We start from the raw sequence: 25831 nt of genomic DNA, 5'->3' as shown, positions 1-25831 counted from the left end.
AAGCACATCCGTAGACACAAATTGCGATCCACACAAACATCAAAGTCCATGCAGCACACAAGCATTTCCATATGTTTTTTTTTTATTTTTCGAATTTTGTACATAAATGTATGTAACGACGAATGTCGTCATAAAAAAAGTGAGTACCATACGCACAAAATGAAATTATTAACAGAAAATAAAATTAAAAAAAATGTATATATATTTGATTATATTCTTGGTCGAATGTTGTTGTTGGATGCTTCGAAGTTATCAGTTGTACTCTGATTATTCGGCAGTTAAGTCGTGTGTCTCGTGTCTATCGAAAAAAAAGTATTAAAAAGTGCGTGTGTGTGGTAATTAAATTATTTTATAAAACAAATCAATATTTGAGATTTTTTTTGCGTGACTTTTAATTAATTTTTTTATTAAAATAAATTTAAAAAAATATTATTTAATAAAAAAAACAAATTTTAGTGAAATTCGCTAATTAAAAATGTGCAACAAAAGAAAAACCGAGTTTTAAATGCATTTAAAATGAAATTTCGCATCCTTTGTCGTCATTTTACAAAACAGACCGCTAAAAATGTCTACTAAAAGGAGTCACTGAACTGAAAATGTTGCGGTTTTTATCATCATCTGACATCATCCCGGCATTTAAAAAAAAATCATACCCTGAGATATTGTTTAAAATTAACGAAATGTAAAATTTTAAAACATTTCCACAAAAAAACAAAAAGTTTCGACAGTATTATTGAAAGTCCTGCGAGAGTTCATTTTTTTCACGAATTTATTTCAAAAGTTTAAATCAGAAAAAAATTTCACAAAAAAGTTCATCCAAAATTTTATTCATTGTTTTCTCAGTTATTCATTATATTTTTTGGGATAATTGAAATACATATCTGCAAAACTATAACTATTTTTTTGTAGAATTTTATTTTATTAACTCGTCAAATGTGCACAGAATGAAATAAAATGAAACAAAAATTTGGAAAAAAATTGGACAATAAGGTATGAAAATACAGTGAAACCACACAAATAAAAATAAATGAAAAACATGAACAAACAAATGTAAACAATCCTTTCTACATTTATTTATTTATTTTATTCACTTTTTTTTGGCGATCGGTATTCTCAGTGGTAGTTAAATTCCATTATTATATTGGAATTTTTTATACCAGACAACGACAGATATGCAATCAGTCATGGTGTGTTATCGATATTTTATTGTTTGATGAAATTTTGGTTGAATCAAGAGATTTATTTGCATGTTAGTTATAAATTTATTGAATATGGTCGGAAAAATCATTGATGGTTATTAATGCAGCAGGATAGTTTGCTTATGATTTTAAACGTTTCTTTTAATTTAATTTTTTTTTATTAATTTTAAAATTTTTTTTTATTAATTTTTTTTTTTTTATCAAATTTTTAAATATTTTTTTAAATTGAAATATTTAATTAATTTAAAAAAAAAATTAATAAAATTTTTTAAATCATAAAATTATTTTTTTATTTATAATTTTAGTGTACAAAATTATTAAATTTTAATTAATTAATTTTATTTTAATTTGATTAATTATAAATTTATTATTTTTATATATAAAAATGATAAAGTTATATTTGATGTATTAAATTATATATTTTTTTTAAATAATTCATAAAAATCTATTAAATATAAATTATTTTTTTCTGTGCAATCAAGTTTCTTGCATTAATAAGGAAAAAAATATATAAAAATTATTTATAAAAATATAAAAAGAAACAATTGAATAAAATAAATTAAAATTTTAATTTAATAATTCATAAATTTAAATTTATTTATTTTTTAAAAATTTATTTTTTTAAAAATTATTTATTTATTTTTAAATTATTTTAATTTTATTTTTATTTTTTTTTATTTTAATTTTATTTAAATTTTAATAATTAATTTACTTGAAATATTTAAAAATAATAAATTTTAAAAATATTTTAAATTGAAAAATATATAATAAATTGCAAACAAATAAAAATTTAATCAATTTATTAATTAAAATTAAAATTAATTAAATAAATAATATTTAAATTAAAACCTTTTAAACGAAACTTCAATTTGTATTGAATTTTTTATTTTATTTATTCATATATTATTTAATATTTTTTTTAAATTTTTTCATAATATTTAATTTATTTAAAATAAAAAAATTATTTTTTTTTAAATTTTATAAAATATTATTATATTTAAATAAATTTTTATTTTCAAAAAAAAAAAAATACTTTAATATATAATTGAAACGAAACATAATTAATATAATGTTTTTTTTTGTTCAAATTAATAAAAAAAAATCATTCTCGAAATTAACCGGGTCGTTTAAATTTATATACCTATTTTTCCATAAACCACTCTTCGGTAGCACACAAAAAAGCCGAAAAAAATATAAATAAATATTGTTTTTCCATTCACATAAATTTAACCCGAATCGGATCAATGAATGAATAATTATATTGTTACATTTTAAATTTACCCAAAACATTACCTGTATTGCTCATCATCAATATCTCGTTAGTTATTTGCCTCCACAATGGATGTGTTGTCTCGTTATGCTAAAAAAAAAGTAATAAAATAATTCTATATATTGCATGATTTTGTTATTGATTGTTTAGAGATCATTTATGGCGCACCTTGTTCTATTTAACATTTTTTTTTACTTGCTTGCTTGTTGTACCACAACAAAAAATAACATGAAGCTGGAATTTGATGAAAAATGATTTATTGCTGTCGAAAGAAATGTATGAAAAAAAATGTCACATGAGAGAAAAAGGTCATCACGTAAAAAATTGAGCGTCTCCGAAAATTTTCTCCAAAAACTATTCAAGCATGTTCAATCTGCTTAAAAAATATAAAATTAAGTATTATGACATCATCATTTCACTCGTCGTCATTTTTCAATGTCTCTCGCAGGGCAAAGCATAAGTAACAAAAATATTATGTGATGGCATCAGAACACACATGTACGACGAAAAAAAAAGTAGCTGGACCAAAATATCAAACAATTGAATAAACAAAAGAGTTTTAAATGACATACGTAGCATTTTTATGTATGGGATACGGAAACATTAGAAATAAGCTGTGACAAATCAGAATTAAAAACACTTTATTACAGATCAAAAAATTAATTTATTGATATGCCTTTGGTTCTAAATAATTTCAATGTTAAGGGCCCAAAAAAAATTTTATTTTTTTTTTTTTGAAAATCAATTTTGGTTCGTGTCCATCATCATCAAAAGACACATTTCAATGTCATTTTGCGTGTGGACATAATGCAGAACCCTTTTTTGCGCTGACTCATGCCAATCATCAACTTTGATCTTTATTGAGATCAATGAAATTTTTTTCGCAAGTCCATATGACGAATGGAAGAATGCCATTAATTAATAAAAATTATTTTTCCTTTACATCACCAAAAAAAGATGATGAATTTTTTTTATGGGGCTTCATGCGGCGGCGACCGGCAGATGATGGAGCATAATTAATTAAATATATTGTTTCAATAAAAAAATTTGCTTTAGTCGATTTTCGTTTTTCTTCTTGAACTGACTTCCGATTTTTTTTTATGTAAATAAAAAAAGAAATAATTAATTTCAAAATCTAATAAAAAAAAAATATAAAAATAGCTAAATTCATTTCAGAGGTAAATTAAATCATCAAATCATTGAAAACACAATAAAGCTCACAAATTCAATTAAGTCCACTGAAGTTACAATAAAAAAGAGCAAAATAAAACATAAAATAAATCAATAAAACTTTGGTCCATCATCAATGCTGATAACAAAATTGAGACATTTTTATTGACAACAAAAAAAAAACTAAATGTGAAAAAAATTGAAAATAAAAAAAATAAAGATGAAAATTCAGGCGATACTTTTAAGGTAAGTCCCATTTTTTTATTTCCTTTTAATATTTTATCTGTTTTTATCGGGAAGACCACCATTGCATTCATGCAACTCAAAAGTGCAATAACACATAAAAAATTATTTTATTTGAAATGAAGAAGACCAAATGCATCTAAATCCACTTTCAAATCGGAAATGATGTCTGGTTTGTCTTATTCTATTATTTTCATGGCTTAAATATAAATAGAAGACAAAAAAATGACTGTCCAATGTTTTGACTTTTTTTATGGATTTTTAATATAGTGACTATTGGTGACTCAATTAAATCAAAAAAAAAATATCTTTTAACAAATTTTATTACTTGTTACATCTTCTTAATAAAATAAATTTTATTGCTCTTTTATTGGAACGCAGTACTTTCTATTTTTTCGTGGATTACAGAGATAGTAAATGAATAAAAAAAATAAATCGTAAAAAAGTGAATTAAAAATAGAATTTTAAAGGGCATTATTAAATAAATAAACAAAAAAAAAATTAATAATAAACTTGCGGCAAAAGTAAATAAGAAGATGATGCATGTAATCCATCAAAAATTTTGAATTTAGTTTTATTATTTGATGAAAAGTTTTAAAAACCACACTTGAATGCTTTTGACAAAATATTGTCATAATCAAGTCATAATATTTTTTTTTGTTCTTCGATCATTGGTTTTTATAGTTTTCTTGACAAGACCTTGTTACTGGTGTGTTTTAATTTTTTTTTAGAGTTGAAGATGTATTGGTGCTAATAAAATTTAATTAGTTCATGCTCTAATTATATTCAGATTTTTTTTGCTGGATTTTTTATGGGAATTATGGAGCAAAATAATTTTTTAAAAAAGTTCTTGCATTTTTTATTTGAAAAGAAAAAATAAAATAATTTTCGAAAATAATTCATATTTTTATTTAAAAAAATATTAAGTTTAGGTATTATTATCTTAATTTTTTTATTAAATAAATAATTTAATTACAATTTATTAATTAAATAAAAATTATTAAAAAAATTATTTATTAATTAGATATTTATTTTATTAACTAATTCTTTTTATTTAAATTGGAGCGAGTTAAATTTTAAAAATAAATTTTAATTAAATTATTTTCGAAAAACAAAAATTTATGAAAAAAATATTTATTTTTAATTTTATATTAATTTTCGAAAATAATTCATATTTTTATTTAAAAAATATATTCAAATTTTTATTAAATAAATAATAATTTAATTATAATTTATTAATTAAATAAATATTATTAATAAAACAAATTTTTATAACATTTTTTTTTATTTAAAATATTTTTTTTGGAAGAGTAAAATTTAAAAAAACAAAAAAAAAAATAGAAAATTTCGTATTTTAAAAATAAATTTTGAAAATTAATTTATTTTAACATTTTTTTTTTATAAAATGAATTTTTTTATGTTACATGAAAATTAATTTAGTTTTGCTATAATTCATGAAATTTTTTTGCTACAAAATACAACGCTTTAAAAGTAATTTTAATTCATGACAAAATTTTACTTTCACTAATTACAAAAAAAAATCAGATATTTTCCTGCGAAAACTTGTCAAAAAGTATTTATCTTGTCCTCGTTAATCGCTTAAAAGCGTGACAATTTAATTAAAATTTCATTTGCAAATTAATCAAAAATATTTTCACTGATCATTGATCACCTAAATGAAGTGGCATAAATATTGATAACGAAAATTTTATTAAATGATTTTTAATAAACATAAAAGTTTTTGCGTTTTTCAATAATAAATTTAATAGGTAAAATTAATATTATGAATAAAATTATTTTTTTCATGAGAAAAAACGTGCAATAAAAATTTAAACTATTTTTTTCACTAATAAACCAATTTATGGAGAAATAAACACCTGCCAAGCTAACAAACATGCTCAAAGCAAAGCGAAATTGATTTCCCGTTGTCGCTAATGAAGTCCTTATCATCGAGAATATTTGCATTTATTTTTGCCTCATGTGGTCCAAATGCAACGTTACGCTCTGCATTATTTATTGAATGCAATTTTATTTGCTTTTATCAAACATTTCTCGTTGTTGCATCTGATGTGTGTACTTTCTAGACGAGCTCGGTTACTTTGTCAGAGCAAAAACAAACTATTCGAATGCGAGTCAAGTGCTGGTTTTGATGCAATTTTCAACGATTTAATGGAAATAAATGTTTGAACAATTGCGCGAGATTGACTGTTTGTGTGAGAGAGAAAATTATTACGCAAACATGGATTTAGAGACTGCAACGCATTACTGACTGATACATTTTGATTTGAAGAATTTTATTTGTTATTGCTTTTATGATAAGCAGAGACGACCCATATATTTTAACAACGCGTATTAATATTTAATTTTTTAATGGGTCTTAATAACGTTGTGTTGAGTTTCTTCAAGAGTTGCAACATGCAGTGTTTTAAAAATTTCATTTTTTTATTGATTTGATAACGCTTCGACTAAGACGCCCTTATTAGGAAACAAATTTTTATCGGAGAAAACGTTTTTTTTCTCGAAAATTAGGTCACTTTTAGATTTTTCTCTCTCATCGAAAATTTGTCTGATGTCTTAATTATGAGCTGTCAACTCTCTGTAATTCATCATCATCACGATCCGCGAAATTCTTACTAATAATTTTTTTATTGCATACCACAAGTTGACGCGTCGAGGAAAAATTCCGAAATCTAAACTATGTTCACATTAAAAAACAATTTTATTTTATTTAAACCTAATTAATTAGTGCGAAGTTCACCGCAATAGTTTTTTTCTTCTTGTATGTGTAATTTTTTAATGCCTTTTAAACTCGAACGTTATTTATTAGATCGCTTAATTTTGAATTATGATCTTTTACACAACAGTGTGAGATACAAATTTTGCCCTTTAAAACGTTGATTTTTTAAAATAGTTTTGAAAAAAGCGCGCAAGACATTAATCATTGTTGTCAGACTTTTTGGTGATAAATGGCGTTAATTTTATTTGATGAATTACTTTTTGTGTGAGTTAGGTAAGTTTTGCAATCAAGTAGAATGTTTATCAAAAATTCTTTTTAATAATAAATATTTTAAGAGCAAGTTTGTTGTTTAACTTTGTTTTATCAAACAAACAAAAAAAAAACATTGAGCTATAAATACTTTTTGTTTCTTATGAAATTTAATGTTGGAAATGATTTCTTTTAATTTATAAAGTGTGATCTCTATTTATGTTGTGAAGACATTATCTCTGAATTGCTTTCATAACATTCAAAAACTTTATAATTTATGGAATTTCGCGTTATAATTCGATAACGAATAATAAAATTTTTACATTAAAAGGGGTGTCAATTATTACATCATTATAAGCGAACCCCTAATTCTAGTTTTACAAGTCAAAAGCATTTTTCACTTCATATTTATGATTTTTTTTGTTTTTCACAATCATTTTATTCCAATATATTTTCTATGCCAAACCTGCCAAAAACAAATTCTAAAAAAAAATTAACTTTTAGAAATTACACGTTTAGAATTAAAAAAAAAAATCATAATAATATTTTGTCATATTAATGATACCATTTTCATTTCGATTTGTAATAATTCTTCTAAAAAAAGTGAACACGAAGGATTCGTTAAAGAAAAAAAGAGATGAAGTTTCTGGCTATAATAGATGTAAAAGCACTTCGTTGGCTTCAATTTGCAGGTGCTTGAATTACGCCGGACTTTTACTGAGTGAACCTTATGTTTTTGTTAAAAAGGCAGTTATGTTATGTTATTATCTATGAAGGCATTTCACAATTTCTGTGCTAAGTCTAATAGGTTTTTGTTGTATATTTCCGTTAAAAGCATATTGAAGTTTATTTTTTTTGATAGGCAGAAATTTTCCATCAAGATCTTCAGGAGTAGCTTTTTGAGAATAATCAGAAATCCATATCTTGCATACTTTGCTTTTCCTAAGCAGCTTTATCGGAAGGGTGTAGTTATTAAAATCTTTTACTTGAGTTTTTTTTATCGATATTTAGTCTCTTCTTACAATTTTGGAAGTTCAGTAGGATAAGATCAGTTTTGTTCGAATGTACAATGAAAATTTAACCTAAAAATACATAAAAAAAAATTAATTTTTTAATTTTTAAAAATAAATTGAAAAAAAATTTTTTTGTTTACTTACTTGACACCCCTGCTACTAAAATAATCCATGTCAATAGAATTAAACAACCAAAGAACGTTAATAGAACTAAAAATAGAAATCAAGTTCAATTATAACAAATGACCCGATTTTTGATATAAATTCTCTTTAAAATTCTTCATCACACTTTTTTGTCTCACAAATTTTTGAAATATTAATTTATGATTTTTTTTTGTTACTCATTCTTTTATTAAATAATCTCGTGTTTATACACAAACCATATCTACAAGTGATTGAATGAATGAAATTAGATGAGACAATCACAGAGGCGTGAAATCTCTTTTTTTTCATTATTATTATTTATTATTAGGTATCAAAAAAGATCCTATTAATCGTTCTATTATATGTTTATTTATTGTTTAAATTGTGTCATAAATAGTTCGTGACCTACGTTATTTAAGCTAATCAAGAGGTCATTCTAGCTCGCGCTCACTTTAAATTGTCCCAGTCTCGGATAAGCCAATTTTATGACATTATTTTACAAAAACACACACAAAAACTTATTGATTTTACTGTGAAGCACGTTCGTGCTTGAGGTAGGTTGAAGCATTTAAACCCTGACATGTATAAAAATCACGTTTCTCCAATTTGTTCCTTTTTTCGGGTTATAAATAATCGTAAATATAGTTCTTTACCACGTGTGTGCCTCCGTTTGTCTGTGTGCGGTGTCTTCCGTGTGTGACACCAAAAAGGATTAAAAATATGATCTGAACAACATTCGCCATGACCTGAATATTGGCACTCTGTCGTTTAGGATGAAAACACGTCAAACAAAAGAGAAAGAGGCAATCATATCGCACACAAAATCACTTTTTTTTTGCGAGTTATTGATGATCGATCGGGGCACTTTTTAAATGATTTATTATTAAAAACCGAACCGGGACACCGGACAAGGCATTAACATATAACAAGAATAAATGGCTTTTTGGTTCGAATTATTTATGATTATAATAAGATTTTGGCGAATTTCTTTCGCAATAAAGTATGATTGATGAGACACTTTCAAAATTTGGTGTAAAGCACATGTTTCAAGTAATAATAAAATCTTTTTTTTATACTTACAGGATCCTTTTGTTCCACGTAACATTCCTCATCACACTGATCCACTGCAATTTATCCACGAAGGAGCGCATCGAGGTAAGTTTGACAGACATGCAACATTGCATATTCGCATTTTAATCACATTAACGTTTCCTCTCTCGTACCCGGGCCAAATGTACGGAAAATCTAATCAATCACGCGTGCCGCTGTACAGAGCATTCACCAGTCAACTAATGACAGTCAGTCAATATTTAGGTCATTCTCGTCAATAAATCGAAAATTTTCGTTCATGGATCATCTAACAAACATAATGAAACATGATTTTTGATGTACATTTGCGGCTTATTAAAAATTCAAATGCAAATTCTGCTCTATTTTAGTGACACGAAAGTGATGTTTCTTTTTTTTTTGTTGTAATTTTATTTTTTTAATTTTTAATTGAATTATCAAGTTTTTTTTTCACGTGACAGCGCCGACCCTTGACTTTGTCCGCATCATTTTGCATCATTGTAAAGGAAGAACGGTGACTTTTTAATTAAATTATAAATAAATGTATTGTTGGAGATGCGAAAATATGTGCAAAATATGAATGAATAATCAGATAATCACCGTGTAAAAATGTGCACGATTTATGATTAAAAATGATGATGATGCGAGATGAGATGTAAAAGATTTTTTCAAATGAGAATTTGAGTGACGAAAGCACATTTTAATGTTTGGGTTTGCAAAGACAGAATAACTGATGAAAGAGTTTTATTTGTTACAAGTGAAAACAAACTTAAATGCGTGATAAATGTGTTAATCTTCTAGTTGATTTCGTTTTCATAATAAGTGATTTATTTTCTGTTTGGTATGTGAAAAGCGAGTAAATGACGTTTCAATTTGCTTTATTTTTTACTCGTTTTCGGAATATGAGAACGATTTGTAATATTTTTCCAACAAATTTGTTACAAAGTTATTTAAATTTATTGGTTTGAAAAAGTCTGCTATTTTTTACAATTTTTTGTTTTATTCTTAAAATCTTCAAGATATGAACAAGAATTTAATGAGAATCTTTAATTTAAAAAAAAATGTTGACAAATAAAATAAACATAGATAAAATTTGCTTTTTTCGTCGAAAAATGAGGAAATATTAAGAAAACTTACATTTTAAATAAATTCTAAATATTTTTTTTGCATTTGAAGGCAATAAAATTGAAGCGATTTTTTTAGAAAAAAACGTAAATTCAATTAATTAAAGTTGAAATGCAAAAAAAATATTTAGAATATCAGAGTCAAAAATACTTTATGTCAAAATGAAAATTAATGCTTTTGCTCAAAGATTGAGTCAAAATTAAGTTTTAATAATTGTTTCTTAAAAAACTCTAAAATAAAATTTAAATAATGCTTTTCTTAAGTCAAAATTAATAAATTAATTTTCCAAAGATATAGTAAATGAATTTAAGTTCAGATTTCGGACTAACTTTTGGTAAAAAAAATTTTTTTTGTGAAAAAAAATTTTTTTTTAATTTTTCAAGAAAAATTTTTTTTTAAATTTTTCAAGAAAAAAATTTTTAATTTTTTATTAAATTTCGAATTTTTCGAAAAATAAATAAAAGAGATGAATTTAGAAAAATTTTAATTGTGACTTAAGATGAGTTTATTTAGAGTTTACTATTGACTGTTTTTGCAAAAAAAAAAAAACATGAATAAGTGAAAATTCTTAAGCCAAACATAAAATTTTGTTTTGACTAAAAGTATTTTCGACCTTGCAAAATATCATTTCTATTCGAGCTTTGTATATAAAAACTCAAATTTCAGCGCAGTTTCTTTAATTTCAAAACTGACATGATTTTTTGTGTTAATCCTGACAACTATTTAACTGCCTATCTAAAAACTACAAACCTGTTCATTTGATCTGTTGTTCAAATAAATTTATCAATTACTTACCAGTTATTTGCTCTGCCATTCATTATTCTCCTTGGAACGACCACTGAAGAGAGAAAAGAAAATAAAACACAAAATAAACAAGATAAATTTAAATCGATTAAACTGCATCAGCTACATTCCGACAGAAAATACTGAGCAGAGAGTGTGAGAGAGAGAAAACGAGCTAGAAGTTGAAATGATGGAAAAGACAGAAGTTCAAACGTTATTTATTTGTTTGTTTATCACTATTTTTATTTATTTTTTCCCTCTCTTATTTGCATTTGCAGTTGCACAAAGCCTGGCTGGCTCGTCACGGCAGTGGAAATAAAACGCCGTCATTTAACGATACAACCCTTAATCGCATCACATATTTGAGGAAATTGATCAAATTCAACAAGAATACCAATGAGCCAGTAAGCGCGAATGACGTTTCGTACGTTCCGCACAACCTGAGCGAGGAAAAAGACAGAAAATTACGTGTCAATCACACAAGTGACGAGAGCACCAATAACATTAGCAGTAATAGTATTAATAATAATCGAAATGATATTTATAAAGTAGTAAGTACAGATGAGACTCCGCTGCAGTCGAAAGATGCAACGACGACAGGCGATGAAGATATCCAGATTGTGAATAAAATTGATGAGATTACAAGTACGACAGCAGCAACGACAGATATTCCCGTTGCTACGACACAATTGGATAACAATATCCCGAATTACGATGCAAGTACGGAACCAACTGCAGCACTTGAGACAAGCACTGTTGAAAATTCCATTGAACGAGCACCTGAAAAGTCATCCGAACCTGATATTATCAAAGCGGAAGATTTGTCAGTCAAAAGTGTTTTTACCTCGTGGAGTAATTGGACATCATGTTCCCGATCATGCGGCGGCGGCGTAAAGTCTCAGTCGAGGAAATGTGTGAAACGAACGTAAGTACATTTTTGAACATAAATTTTTAAGTGACTCACCATCATATCTAACAAAGAGTCGTAAAATTCTATTTATCACTTTCTAACAATTAAATTCACGCAAGGAACAACATCATTAATCTATTTTGAGTTTAACGCCTCATAAAGTCGCCCAAAAAAAAAACAGCATGTAATCAAGGTTGACCAATCCGCCCATTTTTGTCGATCCAGAAAAAAATGCTTGTTTCAAATTTATTCAAATTCATCACTTATTCACGATAAATCACAAAATATTTAGTGTTAATGATGTTGTTTTCACATACGTTCATTAGTTATTTATTTATTCATGTGTTGTATGCAGATCCGATTAGATACAAGACAAAACGTTCAACAACTTCATTAATTACTATCGTTTCGATAAAAGACCCGTAATTGTATGAATTATTAATTGTTTGACCGTTTATTTGTTAACTTGTCATCATTTTGTTGGTTTTGATGCGCATTGTTCACAACTAAGTATTGTGCTATTACGGAATATGTACCTAATGTAAGTACATCCGATGAAAAGGTTAATTCGTTTATGTTTGGTTCGATGGTTTGTGCAAGAATCATCAGTTTTGTGTGCGTTAGAATGTTGAAATGCATGAATAATTTACAAAAGAAAACAAAAAACTGTTAATTATGGTGATTTTATACAAAATTAACTGCATTCGATTGATCAATGTGGAGCTCTTATCAAAGAAATATGCAGTAGAAAGATGCAAATCAAATGTTTTTTTAAACTGTTGAACTAGTTCAATTTTTTGCGAAATGCAAAAATTTTGATGTGCATCCAATGAATTAATTATAATAATTTTGATTTTTATCAGCAGCATCTTTTTGTCATAATTTACGATGTGGGCAATTCCAAATGAAGTAGAAATGATGATAGCTAACTTTTAAATATTTATCATATTTTTTTTGCTTTATTTTTTTCTTGAAATTTAACGAATTTTGAACTTCTTTAATTGTATTTAGAAATTAATTTTTTATTAATAATTTTTTGTTGTTTTCAGAGAAAGTATGCTTCAAACTTTTAAAGAATTTTAATAAATTTAGTTGAAATTTAGGAAAAAGGAAATCGAAAACTGGACCTGATTTTTTTATTATGGTATTAATAGAATGATTCTTCAACCAAACATTTTAATATGACAGAAACAAGTACAAGACAGAAAAATTCTCTAAAAACAAGTAAACACAGACAAGTAACAGAACAGAAATGTAAAAACCCACACGAGATGGAAGGAACATTGTTGACTTCTACACTTTGTGAAGCTGAGGACAACACGTTAAAAATTTTCTTATATTTTCATCGAAATTTGGAAGACCAGAAGTTCATGTTATTATTTTCTCTAGAATTAATCATATTAAGTAATAGTGCCTAAAAGTTATTGACAATCTTTAACTGAAAAAACAAAAAAAATTGTATAACTGACGATACGAGGCTCTAATAATTTATCAATCCCCTACATCAAGAAATTAAACACAGAAACCAAAAGTGCACAAAACCATCTTCTACAACTATCAATAGGAAAATAGCAAGATACGAACTTAAATCATTTCGTTCATCTTCTATAAAACATTTCAAAAAACCCCTAAATGCCATCAAAGAAGAATTTCATCTGAGCATTTTCAAAAGTAAAATCAAAATTTGGATGATTCAATGCCTTTTCAACTTCCAACTACTGAATGACTGCTAAATAAATATTTCTTCTAAATAAAACAAATATTCAAAAATACTATTCCAAAGTTAGGGATAATTACCTTGATATTGACAGAAACTACCATGGAACTGCCCATTAAACTTATTTATTTGCAAACAAAAACTAATATTTCATCATTGGATTTTGATATCTCCAAATGCAGATCTATCGCTGATTTTATCACCTTTTTACGCGAATAGGTTCAAAATAAAACAAAGAAACACAACGCGAACCGCCCGTCAATTATCATAAACTCTTTTAAACTGCATCGGTTTCAAGGTCTATGACAAACTATCAAATATACATATCGTAAAAAAAAAGTTTAAATGTTCCGACTATTCATTTCTCCATATTTGTGTTGAATTTATTACGAGTTTTGTTTGCTATACAACACTTTGTTGTTATACATTTCGTATTAAACAATAAAATATAATAATTTGTAATAAATTAAATTATGACTCTCTGAGTAATCGTTGGTAGTAAATATATGGAAGAAATTACAAATTAAATGGCGATGATAGTGTCGGATCAAATGTTCATTGTGTCTTTAATTAAGACAATATGGCACGAGTTTAATGCCAATTATGACATTTACGGCTTCAAATTGTGGGGCAACGATTTCCATTGTTACAAAAGAAAAAAAAACTATTACGAAGAACAAATGCAATTCTATGATTGATATGCTAATATGCAAAATAATTGAATTCATATGAATTTATCTTTTGCTCTTCTCTTTGTTGCTATCTTCGCATACAGAATAAAAACAATAATATCTCTATTTGTTTATGTTTTATGGCATGTCAAAGGTTGAGTCTCGTATCAATATCAATATGCCTTTCAAAAGTTTAATATATGCTGAAACATTGATGATTGAAATTATGATGATGATACCGATATCATTGAAATTTTATTAGTTTTGTGTTTGATATTTTTGCATCAAGCCATGAAATGTTGAATGAGCGTGATTTATGATTTTTTGGAAATCGGGACAATTTGAATCGATTGAACACAATATTTTCTCTTTTCAAATATTAGCTGTTTCGTTGTTCTTGCATTAATGAAAATATCCAGAGGTGAAATAACAAAAATGTATCTGTTATTAAATTTTGCTGCATCTTTAGCTAAAAGATGTTTTTGTTATGAGTTTCAATGAAAAGTTATGAAAAACTATTTTTTTTTAATAATTCGATTATATTTCAAATTTTATTTGCCAACAAAGAAAAAAAGAAAACATGTATCACATTACTCTAACAACGGCAACAATAAAGGGTTTAACAATTTTTTGGTATTTCTCGCGTTTTTTCGCTACGATTTACCATCCGCCAGCTCCTCCTTGAGCAGCAGCAGCAGCTGAGGCAACTTGAACGGCGAATTGGGCTCCAGCACCGGCACCAGCTCCATGGGAAGCTCCAGCAGAAGCTTGAACAGTTTCTTGGATGACACGGATTGTTTGTGGAGCAGGAGCAGGGGCAGCTGGAGCAGGAGCAGCACCTCCATGACCTCCTTGAGGAGCAACTTTAACGAGGAGAGTTTGACCGCCGGCACCTCCGTGTCCTGCAGATGGAGCTGGAGCAGGGGCAGGGATAGTTTCTTGGATGACACGGACCAATTGAGGAGCTGGAGCAGGGGCAGCTGGAGCGGGAGCAGCATGACCACCGCCATGTCCGCCTTGAGGAGCAACTTTAACGAGGAGAGTTTGACCGCCGGCACCTCCGTGTCCTGCAGATGGAGCTGGAGCAGGGGCAGGGATAGTTTCTTGGATGACACGAACCAATTGTGGAGCAGGAGCAGGGGCAGCTGGAGCAGCATGACCACCGCCATGTCCGCCTTGAGGAGCAACTTTAACGAGGAGTGTTTGACCGCCAGCTCCTCCATGTCCGCCGGATGGAGCAGGTGCTGGAGCAGGAGCTTGTTCTTGGATGACACGAACGATCTGTGGGGGAGCAGCTGGGGCAGCTGGAGCAGCATGACCACCGCCATGACCTCCGCCTTGAGCTTGTACTTGAACTTGGAGAACGGCGCCTCCTGCAGCAGCTCCAGCTGAGCTACCTCCATGGGAGTGTCCTGGGCGGCATGTAGCTACAGCTACCATAGCAAAAAGAACGATGAGGAATTTCATATTGAATTGAAAATTGAAGCTAAGTTGCTTTGTTAGAGAATTCAAGGAGTGAACTGATGATTTGACTGAATCACCGCACAGTTTATATACCAAAAATGTTAAAAATCGGTTGACATTCAATTCGAACCAGTTTTCGCTTTGCAAAACGTTTAACACACGCAACAAACGATCAACTTCCGAAATTTCATTCATGCATTTATTTTGCATAAAATATTTGCGAAAAAAAAAGACTAATAATAGACCATGCACAAAAGGAAGACGAATCGTTCAATTATGGTAATTTCCTGACCCAAAAAAATTAAAAATAGACCGCAAAACAATGGGAGATCCTCGAGACGATCATAGACGAGAAAAAAATTTGCAATCACATCTTTTTACCACAAACAGTGATAAATAGTAAATTTTCTGGTAAATAAATTAAAACAGATAAGATATAATCTACTTGTCCAAACTGTTTGATGACATACGTCCTAAATCCTCTTGATAGCCTGTGGGATGCTGAATTTGCATATCATTGTCACATTCGCATATCATCTCTCTCTCCCATTTATTGTCGCATATAAAAAGCCTCATACACACAAGTTGCGTACATAAATCTCATTTTATATTCATCACAAACCAATTCACTTGACAATTTGTCATATGTCGGCTATATGTGAATTTCGTACGTACCTTATGTGTATGCCATCAATGCCAACTGGCTCTCCTCCTGCCTGCCTTTGTTTTTGCCATTAATTTGCTGTGTGTATCTCCGTGTTTTGGGTCAATACCAATTTTCTGCCTACATTTTCGCTCATGTGTCAGAAAAAAACTGTCTCTGAATTATGAATGTGGATTAAAATCACATGAATTATGTTTCTGACAGTTTTTTCAAGTACGCGCTAGAAGAAATGACATTTGATCAATAAACGGAAATACAGGAAATACTCATCATTATTTCATTTTAATATTGATGTATTCGAGAAAATATTTCAAAACATTTTCTTTACAAAAATTTAAATTCTTCCAATTTTCGACTTTTTTCATTCAAAAAATTCTAATATATTTTACTATATTTTAAAATGTTTTATTTTTAAAATTAATCGTAAAAATTAAAAAAAAAATGAAAATTAGATTAAATTAATTTTTATTTATTTTTTTAAATTTTTAATTTTTTTAATGGTTTCTGTTTGATTTTTAAATTAATATTCTATTTTTCAAAAAATTAAAAACACAAAATTGAAGAATAAAAATTTTAAACAAAAATATAAAATTTTAATATTTTTAAAAAATATAAAAAAAAATATAATAAATATTGATAAATACTTTTCATAAAATAATTACTAGAAATTTTTATTATTAAATTTTTCAATGAAATAAAATTAAATTTTAAAACATTTAATACTAAATGCAATTTTAAAATAAAAAAAAAAAATAATTTTTATTTAACTTTTTAATTTTTTTTTTTTGATTTTTTAAAATTTTATAAAATAAAATAAAATTGGAAAAAATTTTTTTTGCTTTAAAATAGAAGTTAATAAATCTCACATCATGGTTCAAAATAAAAAATTCTAAACTATTAAATAATTTTTCTTATAATTATGTCAAAAAATGAAAAATTTATAGAAACAAATTTTATTCAAGTTAAAAAAAAATTAAATTTAAAAATTTAAAATAATTTTTTTTTTCGTATTTTTCAGTTATTTGAATGGAAAAAAGGTTCCCGGAATAAAAGCAACGCCCAGTAACGAGTGCATTGGCATCTATAAACGATATCACATTTGTAACGATCACAATTGCACATCCGATACAAATCCTGATTTTCGTGACGAGCAATGCAAGAGTTTCAACAACAAATTATTTGGCGGCAAAAAATATCGATGGGAAGTGTATCTCAAAGGTAAGAGAGCATTTCAAATTACATGGAATAAGCTTCTTTTCAAATTTTGTGTTTCAGATGACGCCGAATGCGAACTGAATTGTAAGCCGATTGGCATGCAATACTTTGCGACACTCAACAAAACGGTAATCGATGGCACGGAATGCACAAAACCCTCGGAATATTTTCGGCGACGCGACAACGGCAAAGCCATTTGTGTCGAAGGCATCTGCAAGGTAAGTACAATTTCCATCCAATTATCGATTTTTCATTATTCTCATTATCTCCGGCTTTTACTCTTATTCATGCAATTCCTATCAATCAATAAACGAGAAACGAAACGAATATCAATTAAAATAGTCATTCAACGCTTTTCCGCCGCTACAATGTGCGACCGAACAACACAAAAGGGAGCTAATTAACCAGAAAATTAGAGTTATAAATGATGATCGGGCTGCGGTGCCGCGAAACATTGAAACAGGCGTTGACAGATAATTAATCAAACATTTATATTTCAGAAATGCTTTGATTGATATACATTATTAGCGTGTGCTTTTATGGAGTGACGAGCAATATACCTGCATATTATGGCGTTTTTTGTTGTTGAAACTTTTTGTTAGAGGTGCGGCAGATGCAAAAATTTTGCGTGATTTCGAAATGCGTTGCCTCGAAATATTTCGCGAAATTTTATATTTTGCACGTTTTTTTGATTAAATTATTTCATGTTTGCTACAAAAAAGGCAGAAAGAAATATGTCGTCATTAAAGTATCGCGATAAGAAACCTAAACCTTTTAATGAATTTTTAGAATTTTTATCGAACCTTTGTTTGAGTGTCAACAAATGTTCACTTAATGGCGTCATTTTACGCAAGAGGCCCTTCATATTATCTAATATCTCGTCAAAAATAGTTTTTTTTTCTATGAAACTTATTTGCTTGAGCGTATTAAAATAAGTGTGAATAAAAAATTTATTTAAAAAAATTAATTAAATAAATTTTAATTTTATTAATTAATTTATTTATTAAAATAAATAAAATTTAAAAAAAAAAAAATATTAATAAAAATAAAAAAATAATAAAAATTAAAAATAATAAAAATTTAATTATTTTTTATTAAATAAAAACTAATTTTTTGATTTTGAATTGAATTAAAGTTCAAAACTAAAATTAATTAAATTTTTTAAAATAAAAAAATTAATTTTAATTAATTAATTTAAAAATAAAATAAAAAAATAAAAAATTAAATTAAAAAAAATTAAATATAAAAAATTAACATTAACAACAAAAAAATAAAAAAAAATAAAAATTGCAAATAAAAAAATGAAAATTAAACGGGTTTTTGGTCAATCTAATGAAAATTGTGAACTTTTTCAATTTTAATTTATTTTTCAAACAAACTTAAACAACAGAGTCGTGAATAAAAAAAATTTAAGAACTTTTTTAAAAAAAATATAAGAACTTTTTTTTTAAAAAAATTCAAATTTAATAAATTTTAATTTAATAAATAAAAAATCAAATAATTTTTTACAATAACCTATTAGTAAAAATAAAAAAATCTTTTAAGAGTTTGGATTAATTTTTATCTTCTCAGACAAAAATTAAAAAAATATTTTAAATATGAAAAATTATTTTAAATTATTTATCAATATTTAAATAATTTAGCTAAAATTTAATTTATTATTTGTCGTCAAAAAATACAAATTCTGAAAATGATTAAAATTAAAATAAATTTAGTTTTTTTTAAATTTTAATTAAAATTAAAAAAAATAATTGAGTAAATTAAATTTTATTTTAAAAAATCTAAAAATTATTTTCATAAAATTTTAAAAGCCACAAAAAATTGTTTACATTTTACCTCGATATCTTATCAATTTCCAACAATAGTCAAGTGCGAAAACAAAATAATTGTAATTATGTTTGCCGCTCTTTACTCGAAACACATACATTTCACACCTCGCACTCACATGCGAACTCGTATTCGTAGAAAAGTTGCCGTTCACTCGTCTTTGTCTCTCGGCAATTTCATATTTTAGCTTTAGTATTATTTCGAATTTCATTTGATTTATATTTGATTTTAATTATTGCACATTTGCATCTCGAATGTTATTGCGGCACGGCATTTGTTTTTGTTTTGGTCCCGTTTTTTGTGCATAAAATCGAACAAAACATGTTTCGATCGATATAAAATTAAAATAACTGACCGCAAATAAAAATCAAAAAGAGAGAAAGAGAGGAAAAAAGAGGGAAAATTGACCGATATGCCGTCATCAGAATTGGCCGCAACACAACAAGTTGTCTACACATCCGTGCCAAGTTCACCCGTATCTGGAATATCGACCGTTGGCGGCGGCGATTTGCGCGTCGATCCGCAAGATGAGCCATGTTGCCTTTGCTGCTTCGAATGCTGCGACTGCTTTTCGTGGTTTTGTGACTTTTTTTGCTCGTGGTTCGCCTGCATCTTTGGCTGTTGCGAGCTTGCCAATCAATAATTTATTTTTTGTGTTGAAATAATTTATAACGAATAAATGCATCTGATTCCGATCGATAGTTGTTGTTGTTGTTGTCGTTTGTCAAATAATAACAACAATATGTGAGAAGTCGACACTTCATCACCATTCAAATGAATTGATAATAATAATAGATTTATCGTTTCAAGGTGGTTTGTTGTCTATTCATCATCTTTCAATTTATCTTTCTTCTCGTCGGTGCTCTCCAGACGACGTCAAAAACGTGCAATAATGCACATGTGAACGGAACAAAAGACGAAGAGGTGTCGGAAAGACGATAATAAATATTAAATTTTGTGAGATCATGATAAACATCATTCAAGCTATTCAACGAAATTTCATTTCATTTGCAAGAAAAGTGATAAACAACAATTTACGTACAAAGTAAAGCGATTGATTTCAAACAAATTGAATGAAAACGAGAGTGGAATATTAGAGTTCCTCCTCTCTTTTATTTTTTTTCTCTTCTTCGTTCAACGTAACACAATAAAATCTGTCTAGATCTTGATTGATTTTCCCATTTTTCATTATTGCTTGGGTGTTTGGGACTGACGCACGTCAAAATTTGTTATGAATTGCCGGATCAAAATAGTCACTTGCGGGTCAATAAGTTCGAGCCTGCCCGAAATTTATCAATGATGGATATTATCATGGGCTTGTCATTTTTTTTTTCTTTTTTATTAAAAAAAATAATTTTTAGAGTTAAAACGACAAAAGTTGTTTGGAAAAAAATAAAAATTAGATGAAAAAAAATTAATTCAAATATAAAATAAAAATATTTTTCGCTTAATTTTTGAAAATTAAAAGGTAAAAATTAATTAATTATTTACCAATTTTTACTTTAAAATTTTAGAGTTTTCATAAGGTTTTAAGTTTCATTAAATTTTAATTAATTTAATAATTTTTATCATAAATATTTTTAATTTTTTCGAAAAACTTAAAAAATTTTAATTTTTTTTATTTAAAAATTAATTTCAAAAAAATAGTTAGAGTGAAAACTAAAACTTAATTTATTTATATTAATAAATTGTTAAACATTTTTTTACCAATTTTTTTATTTAAAGTTAATTATTTAAAAAAAATATATATATTTTGTTTAAAACTTTTTATTTTGAAAAAAAAATATTTGTTTTTTTTTAGTTTAAACGACAAAAATTCTTTGAAAAAAAAATTAAATTTAGATGAAAAAAAAAATAATTTTATATTTTCGCTTAGTTTTTGAAAATAAAAAAATATTATCAAAAATATTAAAAATATTATTAAATAATAAAATTAATTTTATCAATTTTTATTTTAAAATTTTAAACTTTTTAAGAGGTTTTAAATTTTATAAAATTTTAATTAAAATAAAAATTTTTCATCATAAATATATTTAAATTTTTCGAAAAACTTAAAAATCATTTAATTTTTTTTTATTTAAAAATTAATTTCAAAAAATTATTTTAGAGTGAAAACTAAAACTAAATTTATGTATTTTACTATTTTGTTTTTTTATCAATTTTTCATTTAAATTTATTTATTTAAATTGAAAATATTTTGTTTTAATTTTTTTATTTAAAAAAAAATATATTTTATTTAAAATTATTTATTTTTTAAATTAAATGAAAAAAATATTTTTTTAAAATTAATATGTTTGTTTTTTTTTAAATAATTTTTAATTTTTTCAAATTTTAAAGCAAAATATCTATGATAAAAATTAATAATTTTAATTAAAATTTAATAAATTTATTTTAAAAATTGAAAATAAACTAAAATCTAAAAAAAATATAAAAATTTGATATTTTTTGTTGCTACGACTCGAAAATTCCTTGCATTAAATTCCTTTAAAATTCAACAGATAATTTTACCATAATTTCATTAGATATCGTGTAATTATTTGATTAAATCTGAATATTTCCGAGGCACTATCATCCTCTAATAAAGTTTTTAATTACAATTGCCTTTATTGTTATCCAATTTATTGTTATTATTATTTTTGTTTTGTATCGCTTGCAATTTTTGTGGGTCTGGGTGATAAAATTTATGGGGATTATGTGGCGATACACTATGAAAATAAATGGGTCACCCCAAAATTAGTTGTACCTTTTATTTATATTTATTTTCAACCGAATTTTGTGTTACTGTTGTTCAAATAATGGGACTGCGTGGCAAAATTGGTCCAAAACTCCTTCTGAAAAATATTTTTTTTTATTTTTTCATAAAAAGATAAATTTTTTCGTCAAATTTTATTTTTTTTTTAAGCCGCGACTAAACCTAATGATCCCCATCCCAAACAAATGCGCCGCTGACCATTGTTATTCACCACACCGTATCCCAAACAGTTTTCATTAACACTCACTCGCTTTTCGCTCGCATTATTGTGTATTTGCCGCAACGAAACAACACAAATAAATTTAATACAAATGAAAATTAATACAATTATTATGCCATGTACACCCGAAAATAAATTCACTATAATTGCAACAAAGTCACCTCGCAACAACGTTCTACGAGCACTTTGATACGATAAATAAAATAATTGCACTCTGGATCACGGCACATACACGAAAAACGGGCAGTTCATAATTCACTGGAAATTTAATGATGCAGAAAAATGAATGTAGATGAGAACGAAATTGGTACAAGTGGAACGGTTTTATTGTCCTGCAAGATAGTAGAGATGGATGTTTATGCAATAAAATGGCCATTTATTGTTTTGCGTTCAAAAGTTGAGTTATTGCGGTGCAAGATCATTGAAAAAGTGCAGATAGTTAAATGCCAATATTTATGAGTTCATGTAAATCATTGAAATTGATAAAAAAGTTTTAACGAACTTTTGATCTACTCAAATTTAAATGAAACGATCATTGAAGCGCCATCTATATTTTAATAAAAGAAACAAAAAAATGAATTAGTAAAAGCAAATTTTAAACATTCATCTCAAAAATTAAAAAATTAATCAAAAATATTTTTAATTTAATAATTTAATTTAATTTTTTTTAATTAATTTTTTATTTTCTAATAATAATTAATTTTCTATTTAATAAATTATTTTTTAATATTAATTTAAATAAAATAAAATATCAATAATTTTTTATTTGAAACTTGAAGAAAAATTTAATTTTAAAATAATTAAAAAAAAATTAATTAATTAAAAATTCGTTAACCTCAACAAACTATAAAATTTTTCGTAAATATTGAATGTTTTAATTTTTTTAAATTAAAAAAAATTTTAAAATTCGTTTTTTTTTGTAAACAATCAAAAACTATGAAAAAAACTTAAAATAAACAAAATTTTTATCAAAAAACGGAAAATAAAACTAAAAAAAAAAAACAAAAAAAATTAGACAAGTCACAAAATATTCAGAAAAAGTTTAATTTTTTTACTTTCAAAAATTTAAAACCGTCATAAAAAACTAAAATTATTATTAAAAAAAAACTAAAACTAAATTATTTAAAAAAAGTTTGTGATATTTTATTACTTTAAATTTTTATTTTATTTTTTATAAATTATTTTACATGAGCAATTTTCTGTTCTTTTAATATTATTGCAACTATGCATAATATTATGAATAACAATATTTTCCTTTTTTGTCCGAAATTCTTCCACAAAATCTCTTTTAAACCAAAATAAAGGTTGTCTAAATAAACATTCTTATGACTCAAATTCAATCAGATTCCCATAGTTAAGCGTCTTTAACATTAATTATTTATTCAATTTCACAACATCTATGCATAAACTTCGACACAAACCCTGCTTTGGCTCTAATGCGACAAAAGAGAAACCTTAAACTAAAACTAATTTTGTCAAAGTCTTAAACACACAAACATAAATGCATGCAAATATCAAAGTAATTTTGCACATGTTTCCTTTTACATCTCCATAGATCGTCGTTGTCGTCGTATCTCTCTTCCAATCAATTCCACAGAAACTTTGATCATAAACAGACCAAAAACAAATATGTGAAAATGATTTGATATTATTCGACATAATAGATTCCTCTACCAAATTAAGAAGAGGTATGCTCCAAAATCAATTATCTCTCTCTCGAACCATATTTTATATCAATTATCTGAAATTTGTCTTTGCCTTTGGTATCATGTCATGTCACTTTGGGAGAGTTTCTCACACATTCCATAGAAATATTAATTATGAATTGATTAAAAGTTTGTTCATACTTTACTTGATGTTGCCTTGCACAAGTCGAAAAAGGTCCATGTCTCGAGTAAAAGGCAAATTGAATGAAATTCTTCAATTTAAAAAGGAGTTCAATACAAATATAATTTATTTTATTTTTCCGTTTCTTCCGCTTTTTTATATATTTGTTTCATTTTATTTTATGGAAGAGGAAAAATATATAAAGTTGTCGTTCGAAGAAAAATCGATTTTTATTTTAACTTTTTATCATTTGAACTACGCGGTTTAATATTTTTTTTGATCAGGTGACTTAAGAACATTTTTAAACCACGTGACTTGAGAAAAATTTTAAACCACGTGACTTGAGAAAAATTTCAAACCACGTGACTTAAGAAAAATTTCAAACCACGTGACTTAAGAAAAATTTCAAACCACGTGACTTAAAAAAAATTTCAAACCACGTGACTTGAGAAAAATTTCAAACCACGTGACTTAAGAAAAATTTCAAACCAAAAATTTCAAACTACGTGACTTGAAAAAAATTTCAAACCACGTGACTTAATAAAAATTTCAAACCACGTGACTTAAGAAAAATTTCAAACCACGTGACTTAAGAAAAAAATCAAACCACGTGACTTGAGAAAAATTTCAAACCACGTGATTTAAGAAAATTTTCAAACGATCGTCAACTCTGTCGTCAGTCGTTGTTTTACTTCAAAATGTGTTAAAAATCAAAGTTCTATTTATATGTCAATTCCAAGTCGAGGAAGATTGGTATTTCCTGGATGGATGACATAAATGAATCGAAAAACGACAACGCCGAAGACAATAAGAAGGCAAAAACTTTATTATATCTAAAATGAAAGAAAGGAATTTTTTAAAAGAAGCTGCTGGAGTGCTTCGTGTGTGCGACAAAATTGAATCGCAACTGCAGCGAATGCAAATTAAATACAAATTTTTTAATGTCATCCCTCTCGTTTTTTTTCCAGGCGCAAGCATCTGGTTTTATTGTCTCCAGATATTTTTTGCCTTAATGACTTGCATCGAGCATCTGCTTAAGATAAGAAGAAGAAAAGAGCAGAAAAAATGCGCCGCTTCAAACTTTATTCTTAATTTGAATTTTATTATAAATTTCTTTCTTCGTTCATCATGATGAGAAAGAAACACAGAAAAAAAGCTTCTTCCGCTTGTTAAAATTTATTCAAACACTGATATTGCTAATGTTTTGTTCAATTTGGGTTCAATCAGTGCAGTTTTGCCATAAAGTAAAGGAAGCAAAAAAATATAGTTGGCTCATCAATGTTTTTTCTGATGTTCATTTTTTTTGTTTAGTTTTGGAGTTGAGGAAATTTAATTACGAAAAAAAAGTTTGATTTGAATGGAATTGATTTGTGGCTGTATGGAAAAAGTTTTATGAGTTTTTTTTTATGTGAAAAGTCGAGTTGTTTGTTTTATTGAAGCTAATTAGCTGATCGTAAAAGAGATAAACTTTTAAAAATTATTTTTACTTTTACAATTTTTTGTCACAATTTTTAAAATATATTTTAGTTTTTTTCTCTTTGACATTAGAGGTGATCATTTTAA

The 25831-nt window shown here is 26.5% G+C and overlaps 1 protein-coding gene across 1 annotated transcript; it reads right to left on the bottom strand.

Annotated features, from left to right (window-relative positions):
• Nucleotides 1-14959: 14959 nt before the first annotated feature.
• Nucleotides 14960-15766, bottom strand: LOC134828509 (skin secretory protein xP2-like). The gene has a single exon (XM_063841488.1). It carries the CDS (start codon nt 15764-15766, stop codon nt 14960-14962), a length of 807 nt encoding a protein of 268 aa, XP_063697558.1.
• Nucleotides 15767-25831: the final 10065 nt, after the last annotated feature.

The sequence above is a fragment of the Culicoides brevitarsis genome, chromosome 2 (genome assembly GCF_036172545.1).
Source record: "Culicoides brevitarsis isolate CSIRO-B50_1 chromosome 2, AGI_CSIRO_Cbre_v1, whole genome shotgun sequence".
Taxonomy (NCBI): Eukaryota; Metazoa; Arthropoda; class Insecta; order Diptera; family Ceratopogonidae; genus Culicoides; species Culicoides brevitarsis.
Note: the sequence above shows the minus strand (reverse complement) of the source record. Positions and strands in the feature narration are given on the sequence as shown.

What these genes read in the sequence shown, in the direction of transcription:
- LOC134828509 (XM_063841488.1), bottom strand. Translation starts at nt 15,766, where the DNA reads ATGAAATTCCTCATCGTTCTTTTTGCTATGGTAGCTGTAGCTACATGC.